We start from the raw sequence: 25,696 nt of genomic DNA on the forward strand, positions 1-25,696 counted from the left end.
GCAAATAACAGTTCATGAGGGGAATGGATGTATAAACCTGCCATATTACACAAGAGTTAAATTGAATTACCTCCCTCTACATGTCCCCAGTTGATAAATCTCAGAAAGTGTGTGCAAGGGAGAATCTCAAATGGTAGAAGAATATCCCAGCTACGAAGCCATATATTTGCATTTGTAAAACATACAAAACAGTAACGTAGATAATCAGGGGCAGCGATAGTAAAAGTTCAAAAGCATGCTGAAGAATGAAGAGAAACCAGAGAGGTTTGATTCTAAATCCAGCTCCACAACACATTTGCCTGTAGGCAAGGTGTGTTACCACACTAAGCCTCCATATCCTCGTCTGTAAAATAAGAACAATTCCCTTATTTTGTTAGATTTTTCCAGGACTAAAGTGAGTGTTAACACCCTTGCTATCTTTGTCCGCATCACGTAGCTATTTGGAACAAGAGTACCTTCCGCTTCAGGCCCTTTTACCCCCTCTTGAAGGCACAGGGCAAGAACCCACTTAGGACCTCATGTTTGGCTCTTGGACTTTCTTAAAGTGACAGAACACCCATGTGCAGTAGTACAGCTCCATGAAAGGCAGAATATTGAACATAAATCACAAGTAGATAAAAGAAGCAGGTGGAGTTGGCTGAGGATTTTCTCTCTGATATCCTGCTGTGGTAGAAAGAGCATTTGACAGGATTCATTGATTGATGGAGTCCCGTTTATTTATGGATTGAATTCTGTAGTTGGTGCTAGGGAAAGGCACAGCACAATGACAAGGAGAGGACAAAGCAGCTGTTTTTAAATATCTCAAAGACTCTCAAGTAAAAGACGGAAGGATGGAGGGCTAAGGGAGCCAGCATGTAATGAGCATCCTGTGTCAGGAATTTTTTTTTTTTTTTTGTCTTTTTTGCCATTTCTTGGGCTGCTCCCGCAGCTTATGGAGGTTCCCAGGGTAGGGGTCTAATCAGAGCTGTAGCTGCCAGCCTATGACAGAGCCACAGCAATGCGGGATCTGAGCCGCGTCTGCAACCTACACCACGGCTCACGGCAACGCCGGATCGTTAACCCACTGAGCAAGGGCAGGGATTGAACCTGCAACCTCATGGTTCCTGGTCAGATTTGTTAACCACTGCGCCACGACAGGAACTCCTTTTACATATAGTATATATTTAATGTGCAATTTGAAACCCGTATACCATGGGCCCACATGCAGAGGCCTTCACCTCACACCCCTCCACCTGGGTTGAGTAGTCTTTTCTGCTTAGGAGCACAACTGATGGTCTGGTCTCATCAGGTACTCATCAGTTTAACTCATACAGTCTCCCACAAGAAAATCAGTGCCAAGTCGTGGCTTCAATCTATGGAAATGTTAAAGCAGAGTGTGATTTACTATCTATCAAGGATGTTGCTGAGGAAATCCAGCAATGAGTGGAAGCATGTGGAGAGCATGTGTTCTAGAATAAGAAAGAAATCCATATTCACTACTTTCCTGGCTTTAGCCAGTTACTTCATCTCCTTGAGCCCTCATTTCTCCAACTGTTTGTGGAAGATAATAAAGCCTTCGTAATGCAGCTACTGTAAGGATTAAATAAATGTAAAGAGGCCAACAAATGGTAGGTTCTTGACACATGCTCCCTAACTTTGCAGCTCAATGCTTATTAACCTCTTCGCTGTGATGGGGAAGATGCATTGCAGACCTCCCTGGCATCAGCAAAGGCAGAAAGGCCTACATATCCTAATGTCTAAAAGGTCAAATTAGAGCTAGTTCTTTAGCTTATGACTTAAATGTCTTAAATCGCAGTCTATGAAGAATTTTTCATGGACCTTCCCTTCTCTTAATGCTACCTATAGCCCTTATCAGTCATTTATACCACAGTGTGAATGAGCTTGAGATCATACCCTTTAGAGGAGGTGCCTTTTTTTTTTTTTTTTTTTTAATTCTTTCAGCTATTCCTTGTCTTTTGATTGGACCATTTAGGCAATATACATTTTTGTTTGTTTGTTTGTTTTGCCTTTTTAGGGCCACACCCACAGCAGGCTAGGGGTCAAATCGGAGCTGTAGTTGCCAGCCTATGCCACAGTAGTGCCAGATCTGAGCTGTGTCTGCGACCTACACCACAGGTCATGGCACTGCTGGATCCTTTAACCCGCTGAGCAAGGCCGGGGATCGAACCCTTATCCTCATGGATACTAGTCAGGTTAGTTACTGCTGAGCTACAGCGGGAACTCCTAGAGTAGTTTTTGAGAGGAAGTGGGAAAATGGCATCAGACTCCCAGCCGCTGGGGAGAAACTAATTTCACAAATTTGAAGGACCTTTGAGTCCTGATATACTCTCATCTCTTTAGTACTCCCTTTGCCCCATGCCTTACCAACACTCGAAACTTTTTGCTAGAGAAAGCAAGGCAAAGTGCACTTTTTCTAAAGAGCAGAAACAATTACTTTGGATAACCTTGGAGCAAATCCTTATAGATTTATTAAAAATTAAAATTTTAATTTACATGTATATTAAAAAAAATGTAGTTTAGCAGAAATTTCTTGTTTACACATCCCCAGAAGCCTTAACAAAATTCAAGATTTTAATCACAACTAAAGATTTCATCAGAGTTTGTTTTAGAAAATGTATGTATGATATATATAAAAATCAAACATTTTGGGCAATGATTATCTTTAGCCAGAAAATAGAAAGTTTAATTTTTCAACATACAGTATTAAGATATTATTTCTTTAGCTCCCACCTTGGATAGCAAGGGGAAACACTTTACTCTTTGCAAGAGTAGAATAGTGAATGGCTAAAAGCCATTTTCATTGTCTCAACTCATACGGGATGGGGTTATGAAATAGGTTCTCATTAAGAAATAAAGAGGGGTTTAACTTTTTTTTTTTTTTTGGTTACAAAATATGTAGATGTTTTAGTTCACTTCCTCTTCTGTATTATCTGCAGAGCACTCAGAATAGTACTTGAATTTGTTCACTTCTGTGTACCATAGGTTCCCCAGAGGATGAAGTCTGGCTGAGGTAACAACTCTCCCCTTTGGAATTGAATTGTCAAGTAATAATGACCCCAGGGTTTCTATCTCCCAATAAGTGGTGACTAGAATCAGAAGAATCTTGGAATTTTATTTTATCTCTTTTCCTTCCAACGCCCTTCCCCTCCACCCTGCTCCCACCTAACTAAGTCATGTGAATGAGAGGTGAGAATGGTCAAGAGGGAATGTAAGAAATTGCTCATAACACCTTGAAAACATTTGAATGAATCAGGTAAAAAGAGGTTTTCAGAGACCGAGAAACTTACTACTCTCTCTCTCATTTTCTACTAGTTTGAGTTCATGTTCATTTCTCAGTCTTGGCTTTTTCTCCTGAATTATTATGTATTTACCCAAAGCAAGGAACTTTTTTTTAAAAAATTGAGGTATAATTAGCATATAACAATATATTAGGTTCAGGTGTACAACATAATGATTCAGTATTTGTTTACATAATGAAACGAACACCTCAGTAAATCTAGTTAATGTCCATCACCACACGCATTTTTTTTCTTGTGGTGAGAACTTTTAAAATATACTCTCTCAGCAATTTTCAAATAATGCAATACAATATTATTAAATCTAGTCACTATGCTATACATTGCCAAATAACTTTTTTTTTTTTTGGTCTTTTTTCCTTTTATAGGGCCCCTCCTGTGGCATATTGAGGTTCCCAGGCTAGGGGTCTAATCGGAGCTGTTGCCACCAGCCTATGCCAGAGCCACAGCAATGCAGGATCTGAGCTGTGTCTGCAAACTACACCACAGGTCACGGCAAAACTGGATCCTTAACCCACTGAGCAAGGCCAGGGTTCAAACCTGCAACCTCATGGTTCCTAGTTGGATTTGTTAACCACTGAGCCACGACAGGAACTCCTAAAGAACTTTTAATGTACAAAGTTTATGGGCAATTATCTATAATCTAAAGAAAAATAAAATTATTTGTTCCCGGAGTAGGGAATCTTAGAGCAGGTTTTTGTTGTTGGTTTTTAAAGTAAGTTATAATCAGCAGTTTCTGCACATGAAAATATACATTAAATTTTCTTATCACAAAGAGTTTGAACCCAGCTAAAAATTCAGGGTCCAGAAAATGCTGGATCATGCAGCAGGATGAAAGCCTACAGTCCATGCCACTTAAGTAAACCTTTCTAGTTTTTTATTAAAAGCTGTGCAAATGTCCAGACAAAATCCACCCTTCCTTTATATCTGGAAGGTTTTTTATAACTAAATAAAACTCTTTAGAGATTAGCTGGAGTTAAATAGAGGAGGGGAAAATGAAATAAACTCAAACTGGACCATTGCACAATACACAGTTTCTACCTAATATATTAATGCAATACCAATTTAGTAAAAATCAAGTGATCTGACAACACAAACTTTGCCAAACTCCTGTGATATTAAGCTATTTCTTGGCATCCATATTTATTGACTGTCAATACTTCAAGTCACTAAATCACCTCAATGTTTGTGTTAAACAAACTCGAGTATAAAGCAATTAACCAACCAAGAAAAATTTCTAACAGCTGTCATTTAATTACAAAGCCATCCTAGAGCCCAAGTAGATCCCTGAAATGAAGAAGGTACTTCATGCCCTCTCTTCCACTCTCATCCCCCTTTGTGGATAAACGAATTGAGTAAACAGAAACCTCAAAGTTACGGCCACCAAGCAGCCAAACAGTCTGGAAGTAACTTACTATTTCCTGGAAGACATGAGTCTAATGATGAACTTAAACAATGGTAAAACTCTTTACCACCAGGAAGGTTACAAGTGAGGCGTTTTTGGGTCAGAATTCAGGAAATCAGAAAGTACTTACAATCATTATAAACGTGCCCAAGAACTCGGAGAGCATTTCTTTAGCTAAGCTGTTCTTCAAGACCAGTCTCTGCTTCAAGCTTTTTTTCTTTTGTTCCATCTCAGGCTGCATCTTGGGTCTTCTCCAACGACCACTGTTTTCTGCTATACCTGCCTCTGGTCCCTACTTCAATGGCATATGAAATAGAAGTTTTGACAGCTACTCACTGATTCCTGGAGGTGCTTCCAGCTACTCACGAGATTCACTGGGTGTCTAAATCCAGTTCCAATTAGAGCCTGTGGCTCTAATCCTCTTGTGGTGAAATCATTATCCCCCGTTTGCTGCTGTTTATTTGAAATGACGAATTAGAACCTGAAATTCCCAAAACAATCCTTTTTGTGCCTGATGGATTAATCATTACCTTTATTCTCAAAGTATTTTTTTCTCTGTTGGGTTTTTTTTTTTTTCTTCAAGAGATGAGAAAAGAGATGTGTTGGTTGTGTTGCCAAACCACAGCGATGGGCTCTAGTCCAGGAGAGATTTACATATTGCACAATTGCAAGCTTCTGATTTTTTTTCCCTCTATTTAAAAGTGGTTGTTTGAGGTGTAGTTTGGAATTGTCTAATACATTCAGCGTAAGCTTTCTTTTCTGAAGGAAATTTCATGCAAACTGGAGAACACGAAGAAAATATAAACGTGTTGTTCTACAAGATTAATCCCTTTTGTTTTCTCCCAGTAACATTTCTGTGATTTAAGGACACATCCTTTAAAAGTGTTAAGAAACACTGCATTCATTCTGGAGGTGAAGAAATTAACATAGAGAGAGACCTTTACAAGTTACCCAACCAAGTCTGTAGGATGGGTCTCCTCCTCTCTTACTGTACTGAGGGTTCATCTGCAAATAGTTTGGGATCAAGAATCAGAAAGACAGACGGAGTTCCTGTCACAGCTCAGCAGAAACAAATCTGACTAGCATTCATGAGGAAGCAAGTTCGATCCCTGGCCTTGCTCATTGGGTTAAGGATCTGGTGTTGCCATGAGCTGTGGTGTAGGCCAGTGGCTACAGTTCCGATTTGATCCCTAGCCTGGGAACCTCTATATGCCACAGGTGCAGCCCTAAAAAGACAAAAAAAAAAAAAAAAAAAAAAAAAAGAATCATAAAGACAGAGAAGCCAATTTCTTAAGAAGCATTCCTGTTTGGAAACCAAGTTGCTCTCCTTCATTTACTGTGAAGTATTTAGGCAAAATATCTAGCAAATAAACAATAGTAACTTGAAAGTCTATGCTGCTTGGAGATCACTGAACCAGAAAGAGGTCAACCTGAGTATATGCCACCCTATTTAAAAAAGCAAGGGGGTAACTATATCTAAACCAGGCTCCTAGGTTCTTTCTTTTAAGTTTGATGAATTAACCTCCTTGTAAGCAACAATCTGTGTTTAGGACTTGCTTCACACCATGTCAAATATTCAACCCTTGTTTTTCAAAACTGGTTGGTAGGAAGAAGTGGAATCCAGCAGTTGTTTCTGAATACCAAGGCAGTCCCATGGAATTAGTACCCTTGCTGTGTGCTCCCTCCCAACCCTCCCACAGAGAAGCTGGCTCTGTTTCAGGCCTTCCCCTATCTTTGAAAGAGGCCCACAGTCATTCCCAGCTGAGGAGGCAGGCTGGAAGAGAAGCAGAGATCTGGAGAAAACAGCTGTAGAACATTCAAAGACAGAGGGCACACCTAATCTGTAGGTGAGATCACAAGTTTAGGCCTAAAGAGATTGTAACTTTCCTGAGGACATGTTATTGCAGATCCAAGACAAGAATGCTGCATTTTAACTGTGACTCCTGGTTAAGTTATCATGGATACCAATGTCTAGAAGGGCTATTTATGACCCTACTATCCCCAAGTCCCAGTGGATGGACTTCATTATGGTGAGTACAACTAATGAAACTGACAGCACTAATGGCCTGAACCTAGCTAGAACACAGATTGGGACTCGAACCCAGCCTAAACTCAGATTGGGACTTGAACCCACGTGCCAGGCCTCAAACTCAGCCAAAACCCAGATTAGGACTTGAGCCCATGTGCCGTGACTTGAACCCAGCCAAAACCCAGATTGGGACTTAAACCCATGTTCCAGGACTCAAACCTGGCCTAAACCCAGATTGGGATTTAAACCCATGGTTTTAAATTAGAATCACTCACCCAGGGTCTGGACACACTGAGGTTCAGGTTCTTCAGGCCTCCATGTGGAAGGAATTCAGCAAGAGACAAAGTGATAGGCAAGAAATAGATTTATTAAGATAGGGCCCTTGTGAGAGATGCAAGCAGGCAGGCTCAGGAACTCTTCCCCCAGGATCCAGTAGACTACAGGTTTATTATCCAATGGGACTGGGAGTTGGAAAAGACCTCCTCTTCCTCTTTCTCCAAGTAGCAGCTCCTCCTTAGTATCTGGTCAGGTGTGGATTCAAATCAGTAGAAGGATGGTCCTCAACTCTTGCCCTGGGTCTGAATCTGAATATAGGCCTCATCCCATCCCCCACCCAATGTCTTGAGTCTCCACTAGTCAAGCAAGCTTGCCTCATTCTGATGGCTTTTTGAGCAGTTGACTTACAGTGATCTCCCAACATCCCCTAGATTTCTCTTATCTCTGATCCTTTATTGGGACTTCTACAACTACCTGTGCCTACTCCATCCCTATCACCAATACCACACAAGGGTGTTCCTTGTCTATTTACTCACCTAACAAATATTTATGGCATATTCATTATGTGCCGAGCATCGCACTTAACAAAAGCATACAGTGTTCTTGCTCCTTACAGAGCCTAGAGTCTCGTGAGGGAGACAGACATGAGTGAGATCATTATACATACAGAAATACAAAATAGCAACAGAGATGTATGCTATGAAAACAGAGGACGTATCCCTATGAGCAAATGTAACAGGGAGAGTTCACCTTGCCAGAAGTCTCTGATGGTTTCTTCAAGGAAATCATGTCTGAGCTGGGATCAGAAGGATGTTAACCACATGAACTAAAAAAGATCTTGGGGGTTCAGTGGGGATGGGAACAATATGATGCCTGTCTGAGAATGAAAGAAACCCATTGTGACTGGCTCCTGGAGATAGCAAAGGATGAACCTGGAGCTGTGGGCAGGGGCCAGACCATACTGAGTCTTGTAAATCATGGTTAAGGTTAAGAACAATAAGTCACCGAAGTTGTTTAAGCAGGAACAGGATACCATCAGATTTGAGCTTTCGAAAGATCATCCTAACTGTGAGATGTAGAGGGGTTTAGGGGACAAGGTCTAAGGTGGGAATATGTAGGCTCACTGGGGAATATCACAGGATACTAGGACTAGGTGGTGGCTTTCACAATGAAGATAAATGGAAGGACTCAAAGGTTCTTTATATATTAAAACCGGAAGGACTTGCTGGATTGGATATGAAAGATGAGAAAAAGGAACTCAAGTTTGATGGCTGTAATTCCTAGTTTGCTGGGGAAGGAGGCACTAACACTCACAGAGGAAATGCTGGAAGAGAACCAGGACTGCAAGAGAAAGCCATGAATTCTTCTTGTGCAGGTTGAGGCTCCGGGCCTCTCTGGTGCTTCTGAAAGAAGATGTCAAATAGGAAATGATACGAATCTGTATTCAGAGGGAAGGTCTGTGTGCTCCTCAAGGTGATAACTGAAGCCATTAATAAAGATGAACTTAACCTAAAATTCAATTCAATTCAATTTTTAAAAGAAAGTGTGAGATTACCTAAGGAGAGAGTTTGAAGAAATCGGAGGCTGAACTTGTGGTACTGAACATTTCAGTGGGAGGAGAATGAAATCTTTACAATTTTTTTCATTCTACCTTCAGAGGACAGTTATGTTTTTCACCTCCAGCACCATGAATTCATCATCAAACCTAATTCATTCACATTCCCCTGTGCAAATCACCCTCATGCCAAAGTTCCTGTTGGAAATATGGGGTGTCTTCTTTCATTCATCCATCCATATGTCCAGAAAAACCTTTTATTGATTATTTACTATATGTCAGGCACAACATTAAGCAAGTGGTGATTCTAAAATAAGGATGGCAAATCTCTAGGTCTAAGGAATTAAATAGTCTACATGACAAAGACCTCCAAGTGAGTATGTTATATGGTAAAATAGAAGCATGCATGGAAGTACTGAATCACAATTCCAGCTATCACCACGTGGACATCCTAGAGGTCACTGTATTGACTCATCTTGCCACCAACAGTTCTAAAACTGTGCGTACTTAGACCATGCCATGCTAAATCTCCAGAGCTAGTCTGCCCAGCTCTTTTATTTCTTCCTCTTTCCCTCCCTGACCTCAATATCCTCTTCTCTATCTGCTTTTGCCTTATGTAAACGTCTTTGCTTCCATCATGGGATTCAGCAAGTCTGGTGTTCATGAGGATAACCATCTCATGTTGACCTTACATCCCCAGCCTCTTATACTTTAGTCAACTTTATCCACACTCTAGTTCAGAAGTCCACTTAATGGCCACTCTTGGGAATGTGTCACCATCTCCTCTCTCAAAATCTGTCAATGCCAAGACACATCTTCGCTGACTAAAACTTTCAGTTCCTGCATTTCAACCCACTCTCTGGCTTTCACAAATCAGTTTCACATCCTCTTCATCCCCAGCTCCTCCCTCTCCACCCAGTTCTTACGTTACTGTCATCCAGGTTAATGATGCACTTACCAGCATCTCTGGTTCCATTGACCCATTGACTTTCTTCTACACCCACATTGCCAAAGTCCAACTCCAGTGTATCTAGTCATCGATTTTTCTCTAATGCTCTCTTTCCACACTATTGAATAACACTGGAAAAAAATTATATAAGTAAATGTATTAATTGACCCTAAAGATAATTGTGATCTAACATCAGCAGTGGCCTCATATCCTTAGTTAACCTTTTATTTCAAAAGTTCCAGACTTTAGGGTGCAATAGGATCACTCAGCAGAGACTATGATTTGGCAGATCTGGGATGGAGCTCAGGAATCACACATGTATAGCTGATAATCCAGATCCATGCACTATATTTTATTCCATGCAGCAGCAGCAGCATACCTTTCCATGCCCCTCTAGTTCCCTGCCCCAACCCTCCAACTCAGCTGATGATTTTTCTCCCAATCCACTAGGAAAACAAATGAATTCACTAGCTATAATATCTTTTATATCTCTTTCTCCTCAAAAAGTTGCTCTGATTGTATTTCTGTTGTCCTCCTTTCCTTTTCTTCTTTCTAAAGTAAGCCCCGATGTACTGTTCTAGCCTCTCCGAGACCTTGGCTAATTAACAGTCTCCTCACTCTCTCAGTCTTTTTCCCCCACCGGCTTCTTTCCAGGGGCCTAAAAACTCAGGTCTTACTTGTCCTGAAAAATGTTCCTTCAGAATTGCTCCACTTCAAATTCTGTAGTCTTAGTCAGTTGGGCTATTATAATAAGACCCTAGACTAGATGGCTTAAACAATAAGCATTTATTTCTCATTATTCTGGAGGCTGGAAGTCTGAGATTAGGATGCCAGTAAGGACGGAAGAGGTCTAGGACACCTTTCCTTCCTTCCTTCCTTCTTTCTTTCATCTTTTTAGGGCTGCACCTGTGACATATGGAGGTTCCCAGGCTAGGGGTCCAATCAGAGCTGTAGCCGCTGGCCTACGCCACAGCCACAGCAACGCAGGATCCGAGCTGTGTCTGCGACCTACATCACAGCTCATGGCAACACTTAATCCTTAACCCACTGAACAAGCCTGGGGATTGAACCCGCATCCTCACAGATTCTATTTGGGTTCGCTAACCACTGAGCCATGACGGGAACTCCAGGGCTCCTTTTCTGACTCAGAGACAGCCATCATCTTGTATCCTCACATGGCCAACAGAGAACTCTAGTCTTACAATCCCTCTTTAAGAGTACCAATCCCACCCCAGGTATTCCACTCCCATAATTTCATTCAAAACCAATTTCTCCCAAAGTCCCTCTGCTCCAAATACCACTACATTTGGGAGTTATGAATTTTGGGAGGATCCAAACCTTCAGTTTGTAGCAACCATTTCATCTCTCTCCTCTGCCTTTTTTCTTTTTTCTCTTTGGGGAAGAAATAACCATTTTACTTTGAGCATACAATCATACTAAGTTGAAAAAATGAACATAATTCAGAAGTGTTTAAATTAAAACAAAAAGCTGAAGTTCCTGTTGTGGCTCAGCGTGTTAAGAACCCAACATATTGTCCACGAGGATGCAGGTTTAATCCTGGCCTTGCTTAGTGGGTTAAAGATCTAGCATTGTCACAAGCTGTAGTGTAGGTCATAGATGTAGCTTGGATACAGAGTTGCTGTGGCTGTGGTATAGGTTGGCAACTGCAGTTCTGATTCAACCCCTAGCCTGAGAATTTCCATATGCTGCAGGTATGGACCTAAAAAGAAAAGAAAACAAAAATAAAAGTAAACAAATACCAAAAATCTCTTACAATCCTTGCTGTCAGTGATAACTACTGTTAACAGGTTAAAATGAATTGCTCCAGAATTTTTTTCACTATATCTAACTTCCTTTTGAAAAAATCCATTTTTCCTATTCTCTTTAATACTAATGTAAATTCTTTCAAAATCTTTTCCCACTATAACAGTTAAAAACAATATTGTTTTAGTATGCATTTGTTTGGTTGATGGTGAGGGTGAACATTTTTTATGTGTTTGCTAATTTTATTTATTCTTTTATACATTTTTATTTTATGTTCTCTACCCATTATTCATGTTTTAATTTTTATTAATTTTGTCATTGTTTACAATATAAGAATATAAATCTTTAATCTGTTATATGTAGCAAATCATATTCTATCTAATCATTTATCTATAACTTATAATGATGATGTGTGGCTGCCATATAGAAGCTTATAAATTTTGTGTACTCAACCCTATAAATATTTTTCTGTGTGGTTAATGAATTTGGTATTTATGGTAAAAATGCCTTCTCTATCTCCAATTTACAAAAATATTAAACTTTGTCTACAATTTACTCCAATTTTTTTTTTTTTTTGTCTTTTGTCTTTTTTGTTGTTGTTGTTGTTGTTGTTATTGTTGCTATTTCTTGGGCCGCTCCCGCGGCATATGGAGGTTCCCAGGCTAGGGGTTGAATCGGAGCTGTAGCCACCGGCCTACGCCAGAGCCACAGCAACTCGGGATCCGAGCCGCGTCTGCAACCTACACCACAGCTCACGGCAACGCCGGATCGTTAACCCACTGAGCAAGGGCAGGGATTGAACCCGCAACCTCATGGTTCCTAGTCGGATTCGTTAACCACTGCGCCACGACGGGAACTCCCAATATTTTTATGATTTTACTTTTTATACCTAAATTTTTAATTTTTTAGAATATATTATGATGTATAGTGTAAAGTAGAACTCTATTTCCAAAATATTTTGACAAGTTTTCCAACACTATTTGTTTTGAAATTCCATCTCTCTTATACAAAAAATTCCTAGAAGTAAAACTGTAATTTTAATTACTCTATTTTTGCTACATTTTTTTGATGTCTTTCTGGTGGAGTAGGTCCCTCTTTGTTATTCTTTCCTGAGATTTATTAGGTAGGCAAACTTTAAAATCATTTTTAAAGTATTATATCCTCCCAAATATAATTAAGGAAAAAGCATTAACTTTGTGGATAAAATTATAATTTTTTTTTTTTTTGTAAGGGCTGCACCTGAGGCATATGGAGGTTCCCAGGCTAGGGGTCGAATCAGAGCTGTAGCTGCTTACCTACGCCAGAGCCACAGCAATGCTAGATCTGAGCCACATCTGCGACCTACACCACAGCTCACAGCAATGCCAGATCCTTAACCCACTGAGCGAGGCCAGGGATCGAACCCGCAACCTCATGGTTCCTAGTCAGATTCGTTTCTGCTGTGCCACGACAGGAACTCCCAAAGTTGTAATATTCAATTTCCTTTTCAGAAATACAATTCTCGGAGTTCCCGTCGTGGCGCAGTGGTTAACGAATCCGACTAGGAACCATGAGGTTGCGGGTTCGGTCCCTGCCCTTGCTCAGTGGGTTAACGATCCGGCGTTGCCGTGAGTTGTGGTGTAGGTTGCAGATGTGGCTCGGATCCCGCGTTGCTGTGGCTCTGGCGTAGGCCGGTGGCTACAGCTCCGATTCAACCCCTAGCCTGGGAACCTCCATATGCCCCGGGAGCGGCCCAAGAAATAGCAACAACAACAACGACAAAGACAAAAGACAAAAAAAAAAAAAAAAAAAAAAAAAAAATACAATTCTCACCTCTCCATTTATTCCAGTCTTTTTTTTTTTTTTTTTTCATCTGCTTTTTAGGGCCACACCTGTGGCATATGGAAGTTTCCAGGCTAGTGGTTGAATCGGAGCTGCAGCTGCCAGCCTGTGCCACAGCCACAACAATGTGTGATCTGAACCACATCTGTGACCTGCACCACAGCTTATGGCAATGCCAGATCCTTAACCTACTGAGCAAGGCCATGGATGGAACGCACATCCTCATGGATATTAGTTGGTTTCATAACCCACTGAGCCACAAAGGGAACTCCCTATTCACATCTTTTTTATATTCTCCAGTATGGTTACATTGTTTTCTCCATTGGGTCTTGCAAATTCTTAAGTTTATTTCTAGGCATTTGATATTCAGTTGTCTTTACTTTTGGAGTTAGGATGAAATCTCCTTTTTAATTCTGTTTTCTAACTGACCATTATAAGTATATTTCTGCATGCATGTCTTGTATCTATCCATCCTAATGAACCTTCTTATAGTTTCAAATAGGTGTCTAGTTGATACTGCAGTGAACATCATTAGTTGCCTACCTGGCATCTATTAAGAACTTTTTCCAATAGTATGAGGTTTTCATTTGAATATCCACCTGTTTTCTCTGCAATTGTAGGCTTTGGGTGGAACACAGATTAAGGGTAAATACGGGTGTAAGGTTTAAGAGTAAAAGCAGTTTAATCTAAGCCTATGAGAATCATTTTTCCAATCTTGAAACCATGCCTAGCTCAGGAATAATAATGTGGTTTAATTTGGGCCAACGAAATTTGAGAAGAAGCTTTCTGGGACTTTGGAAAGTAATTCCTCAATCCTCTGAAAGCCCAAGAACCCAGAGTTCTCTGTCATCCCTTGAACAATAATAAGGAAGCTTATAGCTCCAATTATTTAAGACACTCATCCTATAACCTTGGGGGGAGCTAGCCTTCTAATTAAGCTAACACAGGGACCAGTACATAAAGGCAGAAAATACCTGAGTCCTTGATGCCATAACTGAACTTTTGGATCAATCGACCCTAAGGCCTATTCTATTTCTGGACTTGAAATTATGTAAACCAATAATGTTTAATATTTTCAAAGCCAGTTTGAATAGGGTTTCTGTTAATTTCAATATTAAAGAGCCCAAACTTGCTTAGTTATCTTATTGTTTTAATAATGATTTTTATTTTTTCCATTATAACTAGTTTACAAAGTTCTGTCAGTTTTCTACTATACAGCAAGGTGACCCAGTCACACATACATATATACATTCTTTTTTCTCACAGCATCATGCTCCATCATGTGACTAGATATAGTTCCCAGTGCTATATAGCAGGATCTCATTGCTTATCCATTCCAAAGGCAATAGTTTGCATCTGTTAACCCCAAATTCCCAGTCCATCCCACTTCCTCCTCCACCTCCTTGGCAACCACAAGTCTATTCTCCATGTCCATGGTTTTCTTTTCTGAGGAAAGGTTCACTTGTGCTGTGTATTAGATTCCAGATATAAGTGATATCATATGGTATTTCTCTTTCTTTCATTTTTATTTATTTATTTATTTATTTATTTATTTATTTATTTATTTATTTACTTTTGAGGGCTGCACCTGAGGCATATGAAGGTTCCCAGGCTAGGAGTCAAATTAGAGCTGTAGCTGCTGGCCTACACCACAGCTGCAGCAATGCAGGATCCAAGGCATATCTGCAACCTATACCACAGCTCACGGCAACACTGGATCCTTAACCCTCTGTGTGAGGCCAGGGATCGAACCTGCGTCCTCATGGATGCTAGTCAGATTTGTTAACCACTGAGCCACAATAGGAACTCCCTTGTCTTTCTCTTTCTGAATTACTTCATTTAGTATGAGAGGCTCTTTTTTTGTTTGTTTGATTTTTCTAGGGCCACACCCTCGGCATATGGAGGTTCCCAGGCTAGGGGTTGAATCAGAGCTATAGCCACCAGCCTACTCCTGAGCCACAGCAACTTGGGATCCGAGCCTTGTCTGTGACCTACACCACAGCTCATGGCAATGCTGGATCTTAACCCACTGAGTGAGGCCAGGGGTTGAACACACACCTCATGGTTCCTAGTTGGATTCATTTCTGCTGCGCCATGACGGGAACTCCTACTTTTTCTTTTTAATATTCTATTTATTTCTTTTTATTGCCTTATTTTATGAGCAGATCCAAAATACTAAATTATGATAGTGAAAAAAGAATCCTTATATTTTTCTTTAATTTAAAGGTATGCCTCTAGTGGACATTCAGTAAGTGTCATTTTTTCTGTTTTTCATAATAAGGCTTTCTAAAAAATTTAAGCAATGAGATTTTTGAAAAGATGAGTTGGTGTTGGATTTTATCAAATATCTTTTAAGTATTTAATGAGGATATTACATTTCAAAAAATTCCTCTGCTAGTTGTTATGTCTTTAAATAATTATACTGTATTTAAAATGTTCTGGAGTTTCCATTGTGGTGCAGCAGAAACTAATCTGACTAGTAACCATGAGGTTGCGGGTTTGATCCCTGGCCTTGCTTAGTGGGTTAAGGACCTGGCGTTGCCATGAGCTGTGGAGCTGTGGTGTAGGTCGAAGATGTGGCTTGGATCTGACATGGCTGTGGCTATGGTATAGGCCAGCAGCTATAGCTCCGACTCAACCCCTAGCCTGGGAACCTCCATATGTCTCAGGTACAGCCCTAAAAACAAACAAAAAAAAGTTCTGCTGTTGAACTAGCCTTGTATTCCTGAAAAGACCCATACATAATCATGATACACATGTACATATATGGCTAGATTTAATTTTCTGATATTTAGGTTTTGAATTTTTTTGGCTTAGGTATTCACAAGTAGACTTACAAATAGGTGATTTGTGTTTTGTCAGACTTTGATATCAGACTAATAGTGTTTGTGACAAAAGAAGTAGAAAGATTTTCATATTTCTCTATCCCATGAAACAGTTAAAATAACTCAAGAATTTTCCATTCCTTAAAAATAAAGAGGAGTTCCCATTATGGCTCAGTGATAACAAACCCAACTAATATTCATGAAGACGTGGGTTTGATCCCTGGCCTTTCTCAGTGGATTAAGGATCCAGGGTTGCCATGAATTGTGGTGTAGGTCACAGACATAGCTCGGGTCCTGCATTGTTGCAGCTCTGGTGTAGGCTTGCAGCTACAGGTTTGATTCGATCCCTAGCCTTGGAATTTCCATATGCCATGATGCAGCCCTAAAAAGACCAAAAAAAAAAAAAGAAAATAAAGATAATGAGTCCATTTATTTAAAAATATGAGCCAAGCCCCTCTTTGGCCAGCAGATCTTTGAGAAGGTTTTAATGTCTATTATAGTTACTGTTATTTATGTGTCTTGAGTGATTTTTGGTCAGTTATGCTTTTCTAGAAATTATTTAATGTAGGTATTAAAAATTGGTAGTACTGATGTGGCATATAATTTTAAAACATCCCTTTTTATTTCAAGCATTATTAACTTGCATTTCCCTATCTTTTCTCCATGGCTTCAGTTGCCAGAGGTGTATCTCTTTCATTGTTATTTTTGAAGAATCATGCCCTGATTTTATTTGTCAGTTACAGTTTTGTTTACTTGAAAATCAACTAGTTTCTTATTTTTCTGAATATATTTTTCCTCATTTAGTTTAATTTCATTTATTGTTTTTTGTTTGTTTGTTTGTTTGTTTTTGTCTTTTTGCCTTTTCTTGAGCCGCTCCCGCAGCATATGGAGGTTCCCAGGCTAGGGGTCCAATCAGAGCTATAGCCGCTGGCCTACACCAGAGCCACAGCAATGCAGGAACCTGAGGCGTGTCTGTGACCTACACAACAGCTCACGGCAACGCCGGATCCTTAACCCACTGAGCAAGGCCAGGGATCGCAGGGATCGAACCTGCAACCTCATGGTTCCTAGTTGGATTCGTTAACCACTGCGCCACGACGGGAACTCCTCATTTATTGCTTTTAAGTTTACTAATTAATTTATATTGTTACTTGTTGAAGTCATTCAGTTTGTGAATTTTCCTCAACAGTTTTGAGAACTGCTTTAGTTGTAACAATGTATTTTAATATATTGTGTTTGGAGTTCCCATTGTGGCTCAGACTAGACTAGAAATCAGACTAGGAACCATGAGGTCACAGGTTGGATCCCTGGCCTCACTCACTGGGTTAAGGATCTGGCATTGCCATGAGCTGTGGTGTAGGTCACAGTTGAGGCTCAGATCAGCATTGCTGTGGCTCTGGCATAGGCTGGTGGCTACAGCTCTGATTAGACCCCTAGCCTGGGAACCTCCGTGTGCCGTGGGTATGGCCCTAGAAAAGACAAATATATATATACAGTGTTTAATTGTTGTTAATTATTAGAAAATCTGGCATTTCTGTTGGATTTCCCTTAAACCAAATTGTTATTTGTCAGTGGGATGTTTTAACATAGATCCAAGTAAGTTTTATTATTAGCATCTAGCTTTATTATAGAATATTCAGAGAATGTGTCCTAAAAGTTCCATTGTGGTTTAACAGGTTAAGGATCCAGCGTTGTCACTGTAGCATCCTGGGTTGCTGCTGTGGCGTGGGTTCAACCCCTAGCCTGGGAACTTCCACATGCCACAGGCTTGACCAAAAAAAACAGGGAGAGAGAGAACGTGTCCTAAAAGATTTCACATTTGTGGGATGTATTGTAAATGTCTTTGACCCCTAATAGGTAATCAAAGTCTTTAATAATCTGCAAACTTTTGAAGAATATCTTTTCATTGAACAAAGTTGTATGTTCATATAATCAAGATGAATGCTTGTTTAAAGTTATTGTTTTATTATACAGATTATGTTAGTTTTCTCTTGTTGCATAACAAACCTAATATCCTAATACAACACAAATTTATGATCTCACAGACTGTACGGGCCAAGACAGCATAGATGGTTCCTCTGCTCAAGTCTCACAAGGTTAAAATCAAGGTGTGTTGGCCAGCAGTCAGCTGTGTCCTTACACGAATCCCTGTACTAGGGCTGTGTGTGTGTGTGTGTGTAATCCACAGTGAAGTATCCCAGCCTCTGTAGAACCATCAAAGCTGGGACAACAGAAAAATATTTGAGGGACCAGGCAGGGGACAAAAAGGGAAAGATTCTATTGCTCATCATATAGTGGGAAGTGGGTTCACAGGTGTTCATCATTTCATGAATTTTTTTTTTTTTTTTTTTTTTTTTTTTTTTTTTGTCTTTGTGCCTTTTCTAGGGCCGCTTGCACGGCATATGGAGGTTTCCAGGCTAGGGGTCCAATCGGAGCTGTAGCCATCGGCCTATGCCAGAGCTACAGCAACGTGGGATCCGAACCGCGTCTGTGACCTATACCACAGCTCACAGCAACGCCGGATCCTTAACCCACTGAGCAAGGACAGGGATCAAAGGGATCGAACCCGCAAACTCATGGTTCCTAGTCAGATTCGTTAACCACTGCGCCATGATGGGAACTTCTTCATGAGTTTTTTTTTTTTTTAATTTTTATTATGGTTGTTTTACAAGGTTTTGTTAATTTCTGCTGTACAGCAAAGTGACCAGCATATGTGTGTGTGTGTGTGTGTGTGTGTGTGTGTGTGTGTACATACACATTCTTTTACTCTTATTATCATCTATTGTTCTATCACAAGTGATTGGATATAGTTCCCTGTGCTATACAGCAGGATCTTATTACTTACCCATTCTAATTGTAATAGTTTGCATCTACTAACCCCAAACTCCCAGTTCATCCCACTCCCTCCCCTTCCCCTTTAGCAACCAAAAGTCTTTTCTCCATGTTTGTGAGACTTTTTCTGTTCTGAAGATAGGTTCTGTGCCATATTTTAGATTCCACATGTAAGGGTGATAGCATATGGTATTTGTCTTTCTCTTTCTGACTTACTTCACTTAGTATGGGAATCTCTAGTTTCATCCATGTTGCTGAAAATGGCATTATTTTGTCCTTTATGTGGCTGAGTAGTATTCCACTCTGCATATGTACTGCATCTTCTTAATCCATTTATCGTTCAGTGGACATTTAGGTTGTTTCCATGCTTTGGCTATTGTGAATAGTGTTGCAATGAATATAGTGGTGCATGTATCTTTTTGAATGAAACTACATGCCCAGGAGTGGGATTGCTGGATGATATGGTAGTTCTATATTTTGTTTTCTGAGGTACCTCCATACTATTTTCCATACTGGTTACACCAGTTTACATTCCCACCAATAGTGTAGGAGGGTTTCCTTTTCTCCACACCCTCTCCAGCACTTGTTATTTGTGGACTTATTACTGATAGCCATTCTGACTGGTATGAGGTGGTGCCTCATTGTAGTTTTGATTTTCATTTCTCTAATAATTAGTGATGTTGAACATTTTTTCATGTGCCTACTGGCCATTCATATGTCTTCTTCAAAGAAATGTCTATTTAGGTCTTCTGCCCATTTTTCAATTGGGTTGTGTTTTTGCTGTTGGGTTGTATGAGTTTTTCATATATTTTGTATATTTTGGAGTTTAAGCTCTTTTGTTTTTATTTCTTACCGAGGAAACATTTGTAAGGTCGATGTCAGAGAATGTTTTCCTTATGTTCTCTTCAAGGAGTTTTACGTATCTTGTCTTATGTTTAAGACTTTAAGCCATTTTGAGTTTATTTTATGCATGGTATGAGGGTGTGTTCTAGTTTCATTGATTTACATGCAGCTGTCCAGTTTTCCCAGCACCACATGCTAAGGAGACTTTTTCCCATTTTATATTCTTGCCTCCTTTGCTAAAGATTAATTTACCATAGGTGTCTGGGTTTATTTCTGAGTTCTCTATTCTGTTCCCTTAGTCTGTATGTCTTTTTTTTGTACCAGTACCACACTTTCTTGATTACTGTAGCTTTGTATAATTGTAATAAGTCTGAGAGAGTTATACCTCCTGCTTGGGTTTTTTTTTTCCCCCTCAGGATTGCTGTGGCAATTCTGGGTCTTTGATGGTTCCATATAAATTGTTGGATTGTTCTAGTTCTGTGAAAAACGTCATGGATAATTTGATAAGGATTGCATTAAATCTGTAGATTGCTCTGTGTAGTATGGCCATTTTAATAATATTAATTCTTCCAATCCGGGAGCATGGGAAATTTTTCCATTTCTATGAATCCTCTTTAATTTCCTTGATTAATGTTTTATAGCTCTCAGCATATAATCTTTCACCTCCTTAGTAAAGTTTATTCCATAGTATTTAGTTTTTGGGGAGTGTGATTTTAAAAGGTATTGTATTTTTACATTCCTTTTCTAATATTTTGTTGTTAGTATACAGAAATGCAATTGACTTCTGAATGCTAATCTTGTATCCTGCTACTTTGCTGAATTTGTTGATCAGTTAGAGTAGTTTTTGTGTGGAGTCCTTACAGGTTCCATATATAGTATCATATCCTATGTGTAGAGTGACAGTTTTACCTCTTATTTTCCAATTTGGACATCTTTAATTTCTTTTGTTTGTCTGATTTCTGTGGCTAGGACTTCCAATACTCTGCTGAATAAAAACGGTGAGTGGGCATTCTTGTCTTCTTCTAGGTTTTAGCAGGAAGGCTTTCAGCTTTTCTCTACTGAATAATGTATTGCCTGTGGGTTTGTCAAAAATGTCTTTTATTAGTTAATGTCTGTTCCCTCTATCCCCACTTTGGTAAGAGTTTTTATCAGGAATAGATGTTGGATTTTGTCAAATGCTTTTTCTGCATCTATTGAAATGATATGTGGGTTTTTTTTTATTGTTGTCATTGTTGCTTTTATTACTCAAATGAATTTATCACATCCGTAGTTGTATAATGATCATAACAATCTGATTTCACAGGATTTCCATCCCATAGCCCAAGCATATCCACCTACCCCCCCAAACTGTCTCCTCCAGAGACCATAAATTTATCAGTGTCTGTGAGTCAGCATCTGTTCTGCAAAGAAGTTCAGTCTGTCCTTTTTTCAGATTCCACATGTCAGTGAAAGCATTTGATGTTTGTGTCTCATTATATGGCTGACTTCACTTAGCATGATAATTTCTAGGTCCATCCATGTTGCTAACAATGCTGGTATTTCGTTCTTTTTAATGGCTGAGTAATATTCCATTGTGTATACATACCACATCTTCTGGATCCACTCCTCTATCGATGGACATTTAGGTTGTTTCCATGTTTTCGCTATTGTAAATAGTGCTGCAGTGAACATCAGAGTACATGTGTCTTTGCAAGTTGTGGTTTTCTCTGGATAGATGCCCAGGAGTGGGATTGCCGGATCAAATGGTAGTTCTGTGTTTAGTTTTCTGAGGAATCTCCATACTGCTTTCCACAGTGGTTGCACCAATTTACAATCCCACCAACAGTGTACTAGGGTTCCTTTTTCTCCACACCCTCTCTAGAACTTACTGTTTGTCGACTTTCTGATGATGGCCATTCTGGCTGGTGTGAGGTGGTACCTCCTAGTGGTTTTGATTTGCATTTCTCTAATGATGAGTGATGTTGAACATCTTTTCATGTGTTTTTTGGCCATCCGTATGTCTTCTTTGGAGAATTGTCTGTTTAGATCTTCTGCCCATTTTTGGATGGGGTTGTTTTCTTGGTATAGAGCTGCAGAAGGTGTTTCCGAATTTTGGAGATCAATCCCTTGTCAGTTGATTCACTTGCAAGGATTTCCTCCCATTCTGTTGGTTGTCTTTTTGTTTTGTTTAGGGTTTCCTTTGCTGTGCAGAAACTTTTAAGTTTGATTCGGTCGCATTTGTTTATTTTTGTTTTTATTGTCAATCCTCTAAGAGGTAGATCTGAGAAAATGTTGCTGTTATTTATGTCAGAGAGTGTTTGGCCTATGTTTTCCTTTAGGAGTTTGATAGTGTCTGGTCTTAAATCTAAGTCTTTAATCCATTTGGAGTTTATTTTTGTGTATGGTATTAGGGAGTGTTCTAATTTCATTCTTTTCCATGTGGCTGTCCAGTTTTCCCAGCACCACTTATTGAACAAGCTGTCCTTTCTCCATTGTATATCCTTGCCTCCTTTGTCATAGATGAGTTGGCTGTAGGTGCATGGGTTTAATTCTGGGCTTTCTATCCTGTTCCACTGATCTATATTTCTGTCTTTGTGCCACTACCATATGGTTTTAATGATTGTTGCTTTGTTGTATAGTCTTAAGTCATAGAGCCTGATTCTTCCAGCTCCATTTTTCTTTTTCAGGATTTCTTTGGCTATTCTGGGTCTTTTGTGTTTCCAAACAAACTTTAAAATACTTTGTTTGAGGTCTATGAAAATGTCCTTGGTAATTTGATAGGGATTGCATTCAATCTGTAGATTGTCTTAGGTAGTATAGTCATTTTGATAATATTAACTCTTCCAATCCATGAGCATGGTGTATCTTCCCATCTATTTGTGTCATCTTTGATTTCTTTTTTTTTTTTTTTTGGTCTTTTTTTTTTTTTTTTTTTTTTGTCATTGTTGTTGTTGCTATTTCTTGGGCCGCTTCCGTGGCATATGGAGGTTCCCAGGCTAGGGGTCCAATTGGAGCTGTAGCCACCGGCCTACGCCAGAGCCACAGCAACGCGGGATCCGAGCCACGTCTGCAACCTACACCACAGCTCACGGCAACGCCGGATCGTTAACCCACTGAGCAAGGGCAGGGACCAAACCCGCAACCTCATGGTTCCTAGTCGGATTCGTTAACCACTGCGCCATGACGGGAACTCCCATCTTTGATTTCTTTCATCAGTGTCTTATAGTTTTCAGAGTACAGGTCTTTTGTCTCTTTAGGTAGGTATACTCCTAGGTATTTTATTCTTTTGGATGCGATGGTAAACAGGATTGCTTCCCTAATTTCTTTTTCTGATCTTTCATTGTTAGTGTATAGAAATGCTGTCAATTTCTGTGTATTAATTTTGTATCCTGTGACTTTTCCAAATTCATGGATGAGCTCTAACAGTTTTCTGGAAGAGTCTTTAGGATTCTCTGGGTATAGTATCATGTCATGTGCAAATAGTTATAGTTTTACTTCTTCCTTTCCAATTTGGATTCCTTTTATTTCTTTTACTTCTCTGATTGCTGTGGCTAGGACTTCCAAAACTATGTTGAAGGGTAGTGGCGAGAGCAGACATCCTTGTCTTGTTCCTGATCTCAGCGGGAATTCTTTCAGCTTTTTGCCATTGAGAATGATGTTCACTGTGGGTTTGTCATATATGGCCTTTATCATGTTGAGGTAGGTTTCCTCTGTGCCCACTTTCTGATGGGTTTTTATCAGAAGTGGGTGTTGGATTTTTGTCAAAGGCTTTTTCCGCACTTATTGAGAGGATCATACGGTTATTATTCTTCCATTTGTTAATGTGGATATTGTGATGGATTTGTGGATATTGAAGAACTCTTGTATCCCTGGGATAAATCCCACTTGATCATGATGTACAGTCCTTGTAATGTATTGTTGGATGTGGTTTGCTAGTATTTTCTTGAGGATTTTTGCATCAATGTTCATCAGTGAAATTGGCCTGTCATTTTCTTTTTTGTGGTATCTTTGTCTGGTTTTGGTATCAGGATGACGGTGGCTTCATAGTATGTGTTTGGGAGTATCCCTTCCTCTGAAATTTTTTGAAATAGTTTCAGAAGTATAAGTTTTAGCTCTTCTCTAAATGTTTGATAAAATTCGCCTGTAAAGCCATCTGGTGCTGGACTTTTGTTTGTTGGAAGTTTTTTAATCACAGTTTCAATTTCAGTTCTTGTAATTGGTCCATTTGTCTTTTCTAGTACATCTTGGTTTAGTCTTGGAAGATTGTACTTTTCTAAGAGTTTGTCCATTTCTTCTAGGTTTTCCAATTTATTGGCGTATAGTTGCATATAGTAGTCTCTTATGATCCTTTGTATTTCTGTCATATCTGTTGTTACTTCTCCTTTTTCATTTCTAATTTTATTGATTTGAGTCCTCTCTTTTTTTTCTTGATAAGTCTGGCTAAGGGTTTATAAATTTTGTTGATCTTTTCAAAGGACCAGCTTTTAGTTTCATTGATCTTTTTTATGGTCTTCTTTGTTTCTATTTTATTGATTTCTGCTCTGATCTTTATGGTTTCTTTCCTTCTACTAACTTTAGGTCTTGTCTGTTCTCTCTCTAGCTGCTTTAGAGGTAAAGTTAACTTGTTTATTTGAGCTTTTTCTTGTTTCCTGATGTGGGTTTGTATTGCTATAAACTTTCCTCTTAGTACAGCTTTTGCTGCATCCCTTAGGTTTTGGAGTATTGTATCTTTGTTGTCATTTGCTTCTAGGTATTTTTAAATTCCCTCTTTGATTTCTTCAGTGATCCGTTGGTTGTTTAGTAGCATGTTGCTTAGTTTCCACTTGTTTGTGTTTTTTGCAGTTTTTTTCCTTGTTGATTTCCAGTTGTAGAGCATTGTGGTCGGAGAATATGCTTGATATGATTTCAGTTTTCTTAAAGTTACCAAGGTTGGATTTGTAGCCCAGGATGTGATCAGTCTTAGAGAATGTTCCATGTGCACTTGAGAAGAATGTGTATTCTGTTGCTTTTGGATGGAATGTCCTATAAATATCTATTAAGTCCATCTGGTTTAATGCATCATTCAGGGCCCGTGATTCCTTATTGATTTTATGTCTGGTTGATCTGTCCATTGCTGTAAGTGGGATGTTAAAGTCCCCGACTATGATTATGTTATTGTTAATTTCTCCTTTTAAGGTTGTTAGCAGTTGCCTTATATATTGTGGTGAACCTATGTTGGGTGCATAGATATTGAAAATTGTTATATCTTCTTCTTGGATTGATCCTTTGATCATTATGTAATGTCCTTCTCTGTCCCTTAAAATATTCATTTTAAAGTCTATTTTGTCTGATATGGGTATTGCTACTCCAGCTTTCTTTTGATCTCCGTTTGCATGAAATATTTTCTTCCATCCTCTCACTTTCAATGTGTATGTGTCCCTAGAAGTGAAGTGGGTCTCTTGAAGACATCATATATATGGCTCTTGTTTTTTTATCCATTCAGCCAGTCTATGTCTTTTGGTTGGGGCGTTTAGTCCATTAACATTTAAGCTAATTACTGATATGTATGTTCTTATTGCCATTTTATTAATTGCTTTGGATTTGCTTTTACTGCTCTTTTTGCGTTCCTTCTTCTCTTGCTCTTTTCTGCCTGTAGAAGTTCCTTTAGTATTTGTTGTAAAGTTGGTTTAGTGTTGCTGAATTCTCTCAACTTTTGCTTATCTGTGAAGGTTCTGATTTCTCCTTCAAATCTGAATGAGAGCCTTGCTGGGTAAAGTAATCTTGGTTGGAGGTTTTTTCCTTTCATGTTAAGTATATCATGCCACTCTCTTCTGGCCTGCAGAGTTTCTGCTGAAAAATCTGCTGATAACCTTATCAGGGTTCCCTTGTATGTTACTTTATTCTTTTCCCTAGCTGCTTTCAAGATTTTCTCTTTGTCTTTAATTTTGGTCAGTTTGATTAATATGTGTCTCGGGGTGTTCCTCCTTGGGTTTGTTTTATATGGAACTTGTTGTGCTTCCTGGATTTGAGTGAGTGGTTCCTTTCCCACGTTAGGGAAGTTTTTGGCTATTATCTCTTGCAATTTTTTTTCTGTCTCCTTCTCTCTCTCTTCTCCTTCTGGCACCCCTATAATATGGATGTTG

The 25,696-nt window shown here is 39.3% G+C and overlaps 1 protein-coding gene across 1 annotated transcript in view; it reads right to left on the reverse strand.

Annotated features, from left to right (window-relative positions):
- Positions 1-4,946, reverse strand: part of AQP9 (aquaporin 9) — a 50,073-nt gene extending 45,127 nt beyond the window's left edge. Inside the window, exon 1 of the mRNA NM_001112684.1 lies at positions 4,832-4,946. Within this exon, the coding sequence (NP_001106154.1) occupies positions 4,832-4,942 (111 nt within the window). The 5' untranslated portion in view covers positions 4,943-4,946. The remainder of the gene's footprint in view (positions 1-4,831) is intronic.

Source organism: Sus scrofa, chromosome 1, assembly GCF_000003025.6.
Source record: "Sus scrofa isolate TJ Tabasco breed Duroc chromosome 1, Sscrofa11.1, whole genome shotgun sequence".
Lineage (NCBI taxonomy): Eukaryota > Metazoa > Chordata > Mammalia > Artiodactyla > Suidae > Sus > Sus scrofa.